Source organism: Taurulus bubalis (assembly GCF_910589615.1).
Source record: "Taurulus bubalis genome assembly, chromosome: 19".
NCBI lineage: Eukaryota > Metazoa > Chordata > Actinopteri > Perciformes > Cottidae > Taurulus > Taurulus bubalis.
This window is the reverse complement of record NC_136607.1, coordinates 645988-662500: the sequence shown is the minus strand read 5'-3', so window position 1 is coordinate 662500 and position 16513 is coordinate 645988. Positions and strand designations below refer to the sequence as shown.

Sequence of the window (16513 nt, the reverse complement as noted above, 5' to 3'; positions counted from 1 at the left end):
TATTATCATACATGTTATTATTATCATACACGTTATTAATGTACTGTATCCTACAGGTTATTATTATCATACATGTTATTATTATCATACACGTTATTAATGTACTGTATCCTACAGGTTATTATTATCATACACGTTATTAATATCATACACGTTATTAATATACTGTATATACACGTTATTGTTATCATACACGTTATTAATGTACTGTATCATACATGTTATTATTATCATACACGTTATTAATGTACTGTATCCTACAGGTTATTATTATCATACACGTTATTATTATCATACACATTTAATGTACTGTATCATACACGTTATTATTATCATACACATTATTAATGTACTGTATCCTACAGGTTATTATTATCATACACGTTATTAATATACTGTATCATACACATTATTATTCATACACGTTATTAATGTACTGTATCATACACGTTATTATTATCATACACGTTATTAATGTACTGTATATACACGTTATTATTATAATACACGTTATTAATGTACTGTATCATACACGTTATTATTATACTGTATCATACACGTTATTGTTATCATACACATTATTATTATTATTATTATTATCAGAAACGTTATTATTATACTGTATCATACACGTTTTTATTATACTGTATTCATACACGTTATTATTCCTCTGTACGTTATTATTCCAGCGCGTCTATATTTTCCAACGTGCCGCACGTCCCTGAACGCACCACCCTCGCGGTGTGGGTGACGTGGCAACAAAGTGCCGGAAGCTTCCAGTTGGTCCAAAATGGCTTACCAGACCATCCAGCAGGAGTACCTCCAGATCCCGGTGGTTACCCGGGCGTACACCACCGCCTGCGTCCTCACGACCGCCGCGGTGGTAAGAGAGCTTCATGTCCGCGGGGCGCTCGGCCGCAGCCCGGTGTCGTAACGCGGCCTGCGGAGCGGCGCTGCCGCTGCTAGCTCAGCGTTAGCCGCAGCGCGAGAGAGACGTGTCGCCAGCTGGTTGTCCGCGACGGTAGCTCTCTGGTCAGGTTACCAGCATAAGCTCTGTTAGCTCTGTTAGCTCTCTGGTCAGGTTACCAGCAGAAGCTCTGTTAGCTCTGTTAGCTCTCTGGTCAGGTTACCAGCAGAAGCTCTGTTAGCTCTGTTAGCTCTCTGGTCAGGTTACCAGCAGAAGCTCTGTTAGGTCTCTGGTCAGGTTACCAGCATAAGCTCTGTTAGCTCTCTGGTCAGGTTACCAGCATAAGCTCTGTTAGCTCTGTTAGCTCTCTGGTCAGGTTACCAGCAGAAGCTCTGTTAGCTCTGTGAGCTCTCTGGTCAGGTTACCAGCAGAAGCTCTGTTAGCTCCGTTAGCTCTCTGGTCAGGTTACCAGCAGTAGCTCTGTTAGCTCTCTGGTCAGGTTACCAGCAGTAGCTTTGTTAGCTCTCTGGTCAGGTTACCAGCAGTAGCTCTGTTAGCTCTGTTAGCTATCTGGTCAGGTTACCAGCAGTAGCTCTGTTAGCTCTCTGGTCAGGTTGCCAGCAGTAGCTCTGTTAGCTATCTGGTCAGGTTACCAGCATTAGCTCTGTTAGATCTCTGGTCAGGTTACCAGCATAAGCTCTGTTAGCTCTCTGGTCAGGTTACCAGCAGTAGCTCTGTTAGCTCTCTGGTCAGGTTACCAGCATAAGCTCTGTTAGCTCTGTTAGCTCTCTGGTCAGGTTACCAGCAGAAGCTCTGTTAGGTCTGTTAGCTCTCTGGTCAGGTTACCAGCAGAAGCTCTGTTAGCTCTCTGGTCAGGTTACCAGCATAAGCTCTGTTAGCTCTCTGGTCAGGTTACCAGCATAAGCTCTGTTAGCTCTGTTAGCTCTCTGGTCAGGTTACCAGCAGAAGCTCTGTTAGCTCTGTTAGCTCTCTGATCAGGTTACCAGCAGTAGCTTTGTTAGCTCTCTGGTCAGGTTACCAGCAGTAGCTTTGTTAGCTCTCTGGTCAGGTTACCAGCAGTAGCTCTGTTAGCTCTGTTAGCTATCTGGTCAGGTTACCAGCAGTAGCTCTGTTAGCTCTCTGGTCAGGTTGCCAGCAGTAGCTCTGTTAGCTCTGTTAGCTATCTGGTCAGGTTACCAGCAGTAGCTCTGTTAGATCTCTGGTCAGGTTACCAGCAGTAGCTATGTTAGCTCTGTTAGCTCTCTGGTCAGGTTACCAGCAGTTGCTCTGTTAGCTCTGCTAGCTCTCTGGTCAGGTTACCAGCATAAGCTCTGTTAGCTCTGTTAGCTCTCTGGTCAGGTTACCAGCAGTAGCTCTGTTAGCTCTCTGGTCAGGTTACCAGCAGTAGCTATGTTAGCTCTCTGGTCAGGTTACCAGCAGTAGCTATGTTAGCTCTCTGGTCAGGTTACCAGCAGTAGCTCTGTTAGCTCTGTTAGCTATCTGGTCAGGTTACCAGCAGTAGCTCTGTTAGCTCTCTGGTCAGGTTACCAGCAGTAGCTCTGTTAGCTCTGTTAGCTATCTGGTCAGGTTACCAGCAGTAGCTCTGTTCGCTCTCTGGTCAGGTTACCAGCAGTAGCTCTGTTAGCTCTCTGGTCAGGTTACCAGCAGTAGCTCTGTTAGCTCTGTTAGCTATCTGGTCAGGTTACCAGCAGTAGCTCTGTTAGATCTCTGGTCAGGTTACCAGCAGTAGCTATGTTAGCTCTGGTAGCTCTCTGGTCAGGTTACCAGCAGTAGCTCTGTTAGCTCTCTGGTCAGGTTGCCAGCAGTAGCTCTGTTAGCTCTCTGGTCAGGTTACCAGCAGTAGCTCTGTTAGCTCTCTTAGCTATCTGGTCAGGTTACCAGCAGTAGCTCTGTTAGCTCTCTGGTCAGGTTACCAGCAGTAGCTCTGTTAGCTCTGTTAGCTATCTGGTCAGGTTACCAGCAGTAGCTCTGTTAGATCTCTGGTCAGGTTACCAGCAGTAGCTATGTTAGCTCTGGTAGCTCTCTGGTCAGGTTACCAGCAGTAGCTCTGTTAGCTCTCTGGTCAGGTTACCAGCAGTAGCTCTGTTAGCTCTCTGGTCAGGTTACCAGCAGTAGCTCTGTTAGCTCTCTGGTCAGGTTGCCATCAGTAGCTCTGTTAGCTCTGTTAGCTCTCTGGTCAGGTTGCCAGCAGTAGCTCTGTTAGCTCTGTTAGCTCTCTGGTCAGGTTACCAGCAGTAGCTCTGTTAGCTCTCTGGTCAGGTTACCAGCAGTAGCTATGTTAGCTCTCTGGTCAGGTTACCAGCAGTAGCTCTGTTAGCTCTGTTAGCTCTCTGGTCAGGTTACCAGCAGTAGCTCTGTTAGCTCTGTTAGCTCTCTGGTCAGGTTACCAGCAGTAGCTCTGTTAGCTTTGTTAGGTCTCTGGTCAGGTTACCAGCAGTAGCTCTGTTAGCTCTGTTAGCTCTGTTAGCTCTCTGGTCAGGTTACCAGCAGTAGCTCTGTTAGCTCTCTGGTCAGGTTACCAGCAGTAGCTCTGTTAGCTCTCTGGTCAGGTTGCCAGCAGTAGCTCTGTTAGCTCTGTTAGCTCTCTGGTCAGGTTACCAGCAGTAGCTCTGTTAGCTCTCTGCTCAGGTTACCAGCAGTAGCTCTGTTAGCTCTCTGGTCAGGTTTCCTGCAGTAGCTCTGTTAGCTCTGTTAGCTCTCTGGTCAGGTTACCAGCAGTAGCTCTGTTAGCTCTGTTAGCTCTCTGGTCAGGTTACCAGCAGTAGCTCTGTTAGCTCTGTTAGCTCTCTGGTCAGGTTACCAGCAGTAGCTCTGTTAGCTCTGTTAGCTCTCTGGTCAGGTTACCAGCAGTAGCTCTGTTAGCTCTCTGGTCAGGTTACCAGCAGTAGCTCTGTTAGCTCTCAGGCTGTAGACCAGGACCCAGCTGGTCTTCTGCAGACGCTGCTGAACAACAAACATAGCTATAGCTTCTTCATGGAGCACTCTGTAAACCAGGCTTTACATAACGAGTGTGGTTTAGCCAGTTCAGTGTACATGTCATCTGTTATTAGAGACTCATTATCTGTCTGTCTGTCTAGCTCGTGATTCAGGCTGTCAATACATATCATGTAGTTAAGAAGTACAAAGAGATGTGTTGATAATATACATAATCATGCAGAGTAGTGTTGCACCAACGTGTGTGTGTGTGTGTGTGTGTGTGTGTGTGTGTGTGTGTGTGTGTGTGTGTGTGTGTGTCCAGCAGATAGGATTCTAAAACCTTGAGTATCTCCAGAGAGAGAATGAGGACAGTGTTTGTTCTTAGTCACTACCTGTTTGTAGTGACACACACACACTAGTGACACACACACTAGTGACACACACACTAGTGACACACTCACACTAGTGACACACACACACACCTATGACACTCACACTAATGACACACACACACACACTAGTGACACACACACTAGTGACACACACACCTATGACACTCACACTAATGACACACACACACACTAGTGACACACACACTAGTGACACACACACACCTATGACACTCACACTATTGACACACACACTCACACTATTGACACACACACACACACTAGTGACACACACACCAGTGACACACACACCAGTGACACTCACACTAGTGACACACACACACACACACACTAGTGACACACACACCAGTGACACTCACACTAGTGACACACACACACACACACACACACACTAGTGACACACACACTAGTGACACACACACTAGTGACACACACACTAGTGACACACACACCAGTGACACACACACTAGTGACACACACACCAGTGACACACACACTAGTGACACACACACTAGTGACACACACACTAGTGACACACAACAGTGACACTCACACTAGTGACACTCACACTAGTGACACACACACTAGTGACACACACACTAGTGACACACACACTAGTGACACTCACACTAGTGACACACACACTAGTGACACTCACACTAGTGACACACACACTAGTGACACTCACACTAGTGACACACACACACACACACACACACTAGTGACACTCACACTAGTGACACTCACACACCAGTGACACTCACACTAGTGACACACACACACACACACACACTAGTGACACTCACACCAGTGACACTCACACCAGTGACACTCACACTAGTGACACTCACACTAGTGACACTCACACTAGTGACACACACACTAGTGACACACACACTAGTGACACACACACACTAGTGACACACACACTAGTGACACACACACTAGTGACACACACACACTAGTGACACACTAGTGACACACACACTAGTGACACACACACACTAGTGACACACACACTAGTGACACACACACTAGTGACACACACACACTAGTGACACACACACTAGTGACACACACACACCAGTGACACACACACCAGTGACACACACACTAGTGACACACACACTAGTGACACACACACCAGTGACACACACACCAGTGACACACACTAGTGACACACACACACTAGTGACACACACACACACACTCACACTAGTGACACACACACTAGTGACACACACACACTAGTGACACACACACTAGTGACACACACACCAGTGACACACACACCAGTGACACACACACCAGTGACACACACACTAGTGACACACACACTAGTGACACACACACCAGTGACACACACACCAGTGACACACACACTAGTGACACACACACTAGTGACACACACACTAGTGACACACACACACACTAGTGACACACACACACACTCACACTAGTGACACACACACACACACACACTAGTGACACACACACTAGTGACACACACACTAGTGACACACACACCAGTGACACACACACCAGTGACACACACACCAGTGACACACACACCAGTGACACACACTAGTGACACACACACACTAGTGACACACACACACTAGTGACACACACACACACTCACACTAGTGACACACACACTAGTGACACACACACACACTAGTGACACACACACCAGTGACACACACACCAGTGACACACACACTAGTGACACACACACACTAGTGACACACACACACCAGTGACACACACACCAGTGACACACACACACACTCACACTAGTGACACACACACACACTCACACTAGTGACACACACACTAGTGACACACACACACACTAGTGACACACACACTAGTGACACACACACACACTAGTGACACACACACCAGTGACACACACACCAGTGACACACACACCAGTGACACACACCAGTGACACACACACTAGTGACACACACACTAGTGACACACACACTAGTGACACACACACACTAGTGACACACACACCAGTGACACACACACTAGTGACACACACACTAGTGACACACACACTAGTGACACACACACCAGTGACACACACACCAGTGACACACACACCAGTGATACACACACCAGTGACACACACACCAGTGACACACACACCAGTGACACACACACCAGTGACACACACACACACACTCACACTAGTGACACACACACACACACTCACACTAGTGACACACACACTAGTGACACACACACACACACTAGTGACACACACACTAGTGACACACACACACTAGTGACACACACACCAGTGACACACACACTAGTGACACACACACACTAGTGACACACACACCAGTGACACACACACTAGAGACACACACACTAGTGACACACACACCAGTGACACACACACCAGTGACACACACACTAGAGAGGAGCGTTGCAGCTTCTTTGGAGGCAGAAGGAGCCAGAGGTCAACTAGAGGTCAGCAGTAGACTCACGGAGGTTCTGTTCGTCACCTGAAGTTACATCTCGTGATCGTTTCAGGAGCAGATCAGATCCCGTTGCTCTCCTCATAAACCTGAAGTTACATCTCGTGATCGTTTCAGAAGCAGATCAGATCCCGTTGCTCTCCTCATGAACCTGAAGTGAAATGAATTGGTAGAAGCGTAGCTTGTGAAAGTCTATTTGTCGTGGTCCCCTCTCTTCCAGGAGACGGCTCCTGTAATCACAACAAGAAATGGAGTGAAACCAGGCTTTAATGTTTAATGTTCTCTGTTTAATGTTTAATGGGTTTTGTAAGTCAGTGTTGGTGAAAGCTGATCTTCATCTTAACATCATCTTCTTCATCTTTCAACGTCTGTCTCCTCTCAGCAACTAGAGATCATCACACCGTTTCAGCTCTACTTCAATCCAGATCTGATTCTAAGGAATTACCAGGTGAGTAATCTAACCCACTGCTCCTCCTCATGCTCCTCATCCTCATGCTCCTCCTCTTCATGCTCCTCCTCTTCATGCTCCTCCTCATGCTCCTCCTCTTCATGCTCCTCCTCCTCCTCATGCTCCTCCTCCTCATGCTCCTCCTCCTCATGCTCCTCCTCCTCATGCTCCTCATCTTCATGCTCCTCCTCTTCATCTTCATGCTCCTCCTCTTCATGCTCCTCCTCATGCTCCTCCTCCTCTTCCTCCTCCTCTTCATGCTCCTCCACCTCATGCTCCTCCTCTTCATCCTCATGCTCCTCCTCTTCATGCTCCTCCTCCTCATGCTCCTCCTCCTCATGCTCCTCCTCTTCATGCTCCTCCTCCTCATGCTCCTCCTCCTCATGCTCCTCCTCTTCATGCTCCTCCTCCTCTTCATGCTCCTCCTCCTCTTCATGCTCCTCCTCCTCCTCATGCTCCTCCTCATGCTCCTCCTCATGCTCCTCCTCCTCCTCATGCTCCTCCTCCTCATGCTCCTCCTCATGCTCCTCCTCCTCTTCATGCTCCTCCTCCTCTTCATGCTCCTCCTCATGCTCCTCCTCATGCTCCTCCTCCTCCTCATGCTCCTCCTCCTCCTTATGCTCCTCCTCATGCTCCTCCTCATGCCCTGGCAGCACATCACCCTCATCCACCTCCACTGGCTTCCGGTCAAGTCCCGCATCACCTACAAGATCCTCCTCCTCCCCTACAAATCCCTCCATGCCCTGGCTCCTCAGTATCTATCTAACCTCCTCCACCCTTACACACAGTCCCGGAACCTTCGATCCTCACGGGTCAGCTCTCCATCCCTCACACAAAAATGCAAACTTTTGGGGACAGAGCCTTCAGTGTGACAGCCCCCACACTCTGGAACTCTCTCCCCATAGAGCTCCGCAACACACCGTCTCTGGACACCTTCAAAAAACTCCTCAAAACTCACCTCTTCACCAAAGCCTATGTCCTCTAGCTACTGTTGCATTTGTTATGTTGATTCATGTCTTTGTTAAGCGTCCTTGGGTTTCATGAAAGGCGCTATATAAATCCTAGCTATTATTATTTATTATTATTATTATGCTCCTCCTCCTCAGGACGATTCAGGCAGCATCCTGTACCATTCCAGTATTTCATCTGAAATGAGTAGTTTGTGATGAAATGGTATTTATTTGTGTTCTTCTTTTAGAAAAAAACCCTAAAGTTTATTTTCTTATTGTGGTTTCATGACGGCCCCTACACACATTTTAGTAAAACAAATATTTTCGAAATGTTTTATTTTCAGTGACACCTCAAACTCAAAGATAAGAGGAGTTCCCATTGAAAGATTGTCCCAAAGATAGCATCGTATATAAGTTATTAGCTGTGAGAGCCTCAGGATCAGAGGCTGAAGCCTCGACTGTGGGGTTAATAATCACATCATGAATCAAATAGAAATGTCTCTTCAGCGTTTCACACTACTGTTGGAGCCGAGCAGCCTCCAGGCACCACACCTTCACTGTAGTGGAGCAGAGGACCAGGATGTGTGTCTCTAACAGCTGCATGTTGTCTTCTGTTTTCTCTTTGTAGGTATGGAGACTAATAACCAACTTCCTGTTTTTTGGTCCAGTTGGCTTCAACTTCCTGTTCAATATGATTTTTCTGTATCCTTCTGGGTTCGTATGAGTTTGCATACTGTGTGTTTCACAGAGGAAGCCTGGTGGTGGTTTCAGAGCTGGGAGATGAAACCTTACACTTAGATGGATGCATCCTGCAGTCCTCCAAACACAAACCAGTGATGATGAAACCTGTCAAATGCACTTGTGCAGAACGCCTGTAGGTTCCTTAACCGCTTGCCTGCAGGTATAGATACTGCCGGATGCTGGAGGAGGGCTCCTTCAGGGGCCGCACCGCCGACTTTGTCTTCATGTTCCTGTTCGGGGGTCTTCTGATGACGGTATCCTTCATGAAGGCTCATCACAAGATCATCAGCACTGTCTGCACCGACCTCAACATTGACTGGTTACATGCACACTCACTTTATTCATATCATTCCCAATATGTCAATATTCTGAACTTGAAATGGCTCATGTAAACTAGGGCTGTGCAGTATACCGGTTCAACCGGATTAAAATGTCCATACGGTATGAATTTTTCATACACCGTCGTAGCCGTAAGGGCGCAGCGGTCTGAGCTACTTACGTGTCATGTTATAACTTTAGTCATGTTCTAACTTTAGTCGTGTTATAACTATAGTCATGGTTATAACTTTAGTCATGTTATAACTATAGTCATGGTTATAACTTTAGTCATGTTATAACTTTAGTCATGTTCTAACTTTAGTCATGTTCTAACTTTAGTCATGTTCTAACTTTAGTCATGTTATAACTTTAGTCATGTTCTAACTTTAGTCATGTTCTAACTTTAGTCATGTTCTAACTTTAGTCATGTTATAACTTTAGTCATGTTCTAACTTTAGTCATGTTCTAACTTTAGTCATGGTTATAACTTTAGTCATGTTATAACTATAGTCATGGTTATAACTTTAGTCATGTTATAACTTTAGTCATGTTATAACTTTAGTCATGTTATAACTTTAGTCATGTTCTAACTTTAGTCATGTTATAACTTTAGTCATGTTATAACTTTAGTCATGGTTATAAATTTAGTCATGGTTATAACTTTAGTCATGTTATAACTTTAGTCATGTTATAAATTTAGTCATGTTATAAATTTAGTCATGTTAGAACTTTAGTCATGTTATAACTTTAGTCATGTTATAAATTTAGTCATGGTTATAACTTTAGTCATGGTTATAACTTTAGTCATGGTTATAAATTTAGTCATGTTAGAACTTTAGTCATGTTAGAACTTTAGTCATGTTATAAATTTAGTCATGGTTATAACTTTAGTCATGTTATAATTTTAGTCATGTTATAATTTTAGTCATGTTATAACTTTAGTCATGTTATAACTTTAGTCATGTTATAACTTTAGTCATGTTATAACTTTAGTCATGTTATAACTTTAGTCATGTTATAACTTTAGTCAGGTTATAACTTTAGTCAGGTTATAACTTTAGTCATGTTATAACTTTAGTCATGGTTATAACTTTAGTCATGGTTATAACTTTAGTCAGGTTATAACTTTAGTCAGGTTATAACTTTAGTCATGTTATAACTTTAGTCATGTTATAACTTTAGTCATGTTATAACTTTAGTCATGTTATAAATTTAGTCATGTTATAACTTTAGTCATGTTATAACTTTAGTCATGTTATAACTTTAGTCATGTTATAACTTTAGTTATGTTGTTCACGCCAGAATCTTACAAAATACCGTGATGTGAATGTTTGGCCATACCGCCCCGCCCTACTCATGAACCAGTCGGTCCAAAGAGTTTTGAGACGTGTTCTTTAACAAGGTGTCAGATATTTGGCATGGTTGTGAGTCTGGTGTTCCTGGGCCAAGCCTTCACCATCATGCTGGTGTACGTGTGGAGCCGGAGAAATCCAAACGTCCGCATGAACTTCTTCGGCCTGCTGAACTTCCAGGCCCCCTTCCTTCCCTGGGTGCTGATGGGATTCTCCCTCCTGCTGGGAAACTCCATCATCGTGGACCTTTTAGGTACTCATCCCTGCCCTCTGCAGTCATTATGTGTTACGGTGATGTGCTGAAGGCAACTGCTGGTGTGCAGTATGATTAGTGCTTGTTTACATGTGTTTTTCTCCTCTTGAGGTATCATTGTTGGTCATGTGTACTTCTTTCTGGAGGACGTTTTCCCCAACCAGCCGGGTGGTGGAAGGTTGCTCAAGACCCCGTCTCTTATGTGAGTCTCTGGTTCCCTCTAACGTCTCACCTGTGAAAGGCCATGTCCAATACACCCTACGATGTAGGAATGAATGAATTCCTAGAACAAATATGTGTGTTTGTCCTTGATGGTGGTTGGAGGAAAGTGTGCAGAGTAAGCAAAAGGAAAAGGGTCCATCCTCTGGGAGCCTGAGCCTGTACTGAGACGTTGTGTATAGAGTGTTGATTGAGGTTTGAAGTGAAACTGAAGTGCTCTAGATCAGTGTTTTCAACCTTTTTTTGAGCCGCGGCACATTTTCTACAATAAACAAATCCTGCAACACACCAACAACCAAAGAAATTACAAAATGTCACATTGTAGTATAATACAGCATATATGGTAATTATTATTAATGTCACATTGTAGCATAATACAGCATATATGGTAGTTATTATTAATGTCACATTGTAGCATAATACAGCATATATGGTAATTATTATTAATGTCACATTGTAGCATAATACAGCATATATGGTCATTATTATTAATGTCACATTGTAGCATAATACAGCATATATGGTCATTATTATTAATGTCACATTGTAGCATAATACAGCATATATGGTAGTTATTATTATTAATGTCACATTGTAGTATAATACAGCATATATGGTCATTATTATTAATGTCACATTGTAGCATAATACAGCATATATGGTAATTATTATTAATGTCACATTGTAGTATAATACAGCATATATGGTCATTATTATTAATGTCACATTGTAGCATAATACAGCATATATGGTAATTATTATTAATGTCACATTGTAGTATAATACAGCATATATGGTCATTATTATTAATGTCACATTGTAGCATAATACAGCATATATGGTAGTTATTATTATTATTATTAATGTCACATTGTAGCATAATACAGCATATATGGTCATTATTATTATTAATGTCACATTGTAGCATAATACAGCATATATGGTCATTATTATTATTATTATTATTATTATTATTATTATTATTATTAATGTCACATTGTAGCATAATACAGCATATATGGTAGTTATTATTATTAATGTCACATTGTAGTATAATACAGCATATATGGTAGTTATTATTATTAATGTCACATTGTAGTATAATACAGCATATATGGTAGTTATTATTATTATTATTATTATTATTATTAATGTCACATTGTAGCATAATCCAGCATATATGGTAGTTATTATTATTAATGTCACATTGTAGCATAATACAGCATATATGGTCATTATTATTATTATTATTATTATTATTAATGTCACATTGTAGCATAATACAGCATATATGGTAATTATTATTATTAATGTCACATTGTAGTATAATACAGCATATATGGTAGTTATTATTATTAATGTCACATTGTAGCATAATACAGCATATATGGTAGTTATTATTATTAATGTCACATTGTAGTATAATACAGCATATATGGTAATTATTATTAATGTCACATTGTAGTATAATACAGCATATATGGTAGTTATTATTATTATTATTATTAATGTCACATTGTAGTATAATACAGCATATATGGTAGTTATTATTATTATTAATGTCACATTGTAGCATAATGCAGCATATATGGTCATTATTATTATTATTATTATTATTATTAATGTCACATTGTAGCATAATACAGCATATATGGTCATTATTATTAATGTCACATTGTAGCATAATGCAGCATATATGGTCATTATTATTATTAATGTCACATTGTAGCATAATGCAGCATATATGGTCATTATTATTATTAATGTCACATTGTAGCATAATACAGCATATATGGTAGTTATTATTAATGTCACATTGTAGCATAATACAGCATATATGGTCATTATTATTATTAATGTCACATTGTAGCATAATAGAGCATATATGGTAGTTATTATTATTATTATTAATGTCACATTGTAGCATAATGCAGCATTAGTTATTATTATTATTATTAATGTCACATTGTAGCATAATGCAGCATATATGGTCATTATTATTATTAATGTCACATTGTAGCATAATGCAGCATATATGGTCATTATTATTATTAATGTCACATTGTAGCATAATGCAGCATATATGGTCATTATTATTATTAATGTCACATTGTAGCATAATGCAGCATATATGGTCATTATTATTATTAATGTCACATTGTAGCATAATGCAGCATATATGGTCATTATTATTATTCATGTCACATTGTAGCATAATCCAGCATATATGGTAGTTATTATTATTAATGTCACATTGTAGCATAATACAGCATATATGGTCATTATTATTATTATTATTATTATTATTATTATTATTATTAATGTCACATTGTAGCATAATACAGCATATATGGTAGTTATTATTAATGTCACATTGTAGCATAATACAGCATATATGGTCATTATTATTATTAATGTCACATTGTAGCATAATAGAGCATATATGGTAGTTATTATTAATGTCACATTGTAGCATAATAGAGCATATATGGTAGTTATTATTAATGTCACATTGTAGCATAATACAGCATATATGGCAGTTATTATTAATGTCACATTGTAGTATAATACAGCATATATGGTAGTTATTATTAATGTCACATTGTAGTATAATACAGCATATATGGTAGTTATTATTAATGTCACATTGTAGTATAATACAGCATATATGGTCATTATTATTATTAATGTCACATTGTAGCATAATACAGCATATATGGTAATTATTATTAATGTCACATTGTAGTATAATACAGCATATATGGTAGTTATTATTATTATTAATGTCACATTGTAGTATAATACAGCATATATGGTAGTTATTATTAATGTCACATTGTAGCATAATACAGCATATATGGTAGTTATTATTATTAATGTCACATTGTAGCATAATACAGCATATATGGTAATTATTATTAATGTCACATTGTAGTATAATACAGCATATATGGTAGTTATTATTATTATTAATGTCACATTGTAGTATAATACAGCATATATGGTAGTTATTATTATTATTATTATTAATGTCACATTGTAGCATAATACAGCATATATGGTCATTATTATTATTATTATTATTATTATTAATGTCACATTGTAGCATAATACAGCATATATGGTCATTATTATTATTATTATTAATGTCACATTGTAGCATAATACAGCATATATGGTCATTATTATTAACGTCACATTGTAGCATAATACAGCATATATGGTAGTTATTATTATTATTATTAATGTCACATTGTAGCATAATGCAGCATATATGGTCATTATTATTATTAATGTCACATTGTAGCATAATGCAGCATATATGGTCATTATTATTATTAATGTCACATTGTAGCATAATACAGCATATATGGTAGTTATTATTATTATTATTATTAATGTCACATTGTAGCATAATGCAGCATATATGGTCATTATTATTATTAATGTCACATTGTAGCATAATACAGCATATATGGTCATTATTATTATTATTATTATTAATGTCACATTGTAGCATAATACAGCATATATGGTCATTATTATTATTATTATTAATGTCACATTGTAGCATAATACAGCATATATGGTAGTTATTATTATTATTATTAATGTCACATTGTAGCATAATGCAGCATATATGGTAGTTATTATTAATGTCACATTGTAGCATTATACAGCATATATGGTCATTATTATTATTATTAATGTCACATTGTAGCATAATGCAGCATATATGGTAGTTATTATTAATGTCACATTGTAGCATAATGCAGCATATATGGTCATTATTATTATTATTAATGTCACATTGTAGCATAATGCAGCATATATGGTAGTTATTATTAATGTCACATTGTAGCATAATACAGCATATATGGTCATTATTATTATTATTAATGTCACATTGTAGCATAATACAGCATATATGGTAGTTATTATTAATGTCACATTGTAGCATAATACAGCATATATGGTCATTATTATTATTAATGTCACATTGTAGCATAATAGAGCATATATGGTAGTTATTATTAATGTCACATTGTAGCATAATAGAGCATATATGGTAGTTATTATTAATGTCACATTGTAGCATAATACAGCATATATGGTCATTATTATTAATGTCACATTGTAGTATAATACAGCATATATGGTAGTTATTATTAATGTCACATTGTAGTATAATGAAGCATATATGGTAGTTATTGCGCTCCCTACTGGCATGGAAGAGTATTTCATTACTATTCCAGACACTATATTGCAGCTCAGACGCTCAACAATGGAACAATATTTGCGGCAAATAAATAATATTTTTTGGAACGATTAAGTGAAATTGGACATTTTCTCACGACACCCCTGATGATCTCTCACGGCACACTGGTGGAAAATCACTGCTCTAGAATAGAGCAATCTTTAGAAACCCCCTCATCCTCCTCCTCGTGTTTCTCCTGCAGAAAGATGCTGTTCGACACCCCGGAGGAAGACGCCAACTACAACCCGCTGCCCGAGGAGCGCCCGGGAGGCTTCGCCTGGGGGGAGGGGCAGCGCCTCGGGGGTTAAACACGCCCACGGCGTCTGACTGGGTCACGTCCCAGGACATTCCCTCAGAGACGAAGAGGACGAACACGTCTTTGGTTTGACTTGTTGGTTTAGGTCTGGATGAAGAACATAGAGGACCTCTGGTCTTTGTAGACGGCGTCTTTAACCCCAGAAACTCTCCTTGATGCCAGAGCCTCGCTCTAAGACTCTGTGAGAACACGAGCTTCTGGTGGACTGGATAGAGAGCCTAAGGCTACGCTGATGCTTTTCTTCACTTTCAAAAATAAAAGATAGAAAACAACTGTCTTATTAAAGAGAAATAAATGACTGCAGTAAAATATCTAAATGAATTTATTCAGGTGGCGAGTGCATTTATTCTTTCTCATTTCACTTTTTAAAGAAATAAATGTGTGGCAAATTCTGCTTTGGTTTCATCTCCCTGATGTGTAGTGTTGCTTTGAACCACAATATCCCAGACTATTGGTGCATACACATAACATTATGGTCTGTGCACAACTGCTCTCTGTTTTCACAGCTGTGCTCTGTTGTGTTATATTTATACAAGCCTTCAAGCCAATATGTCATTTACAAAAAGGCTAATTGTTTGTGATAACACTTTTGGTTTCTTTCATGGATTTTGCATTTTGTTTTTTTATGGGTTTTTTTAATGTTAATGTCTGATCTGGTTTGTGGGAAATGGATTATGAATCCTGGTAGAGAATATTTGACCTGTTTTTTGCTCTGGGGAACGATTAAAGAAGCTGAGATGTGTGTGATGCTTCTGTCAGATTAAGAGTGAAAAGCTTTGTGGAATTATGCTTGCACTGGAACATATTATGTATGTATAATATATATATATAAAATCTCCAATGAAATGGAAACGCCATTGTAATAGTCTCTGCAGGTGAACGTGGTTCAGTCTGCCTGTGGGCCAG

The 16513-nt window shown here is 39.9% G+C and overlaps 1 protein-coding gene across 1 annotated transcript; it reads left to right on the top strand.

Moving 5' to 3' along the window:
• Positions 1-790: 790 nt before the first annotated feature.
• Positions 791-16443, top strand: derl2 (derlin 2; the record flags this gene model as incomplete). Its single annotated transcript, XM_079235581.1, has 7 exons — positions 791-883; positions 7135-7200; positions 8779-8852; positions 9052-9145; positions 10619-10814; positions 10926-11016; positions 15494-16443. 7 exons carry the CDS (start codon positions 791-793, stop codon positions 15597-15599), a joined length of 720 nt encoding a protein of 239 aa, XP_079091707.1. The 3' UTR covers positions 15600-16443.
• Between the last annotated feature and the right edge of the window lie 70 nt (positions 16444-16513).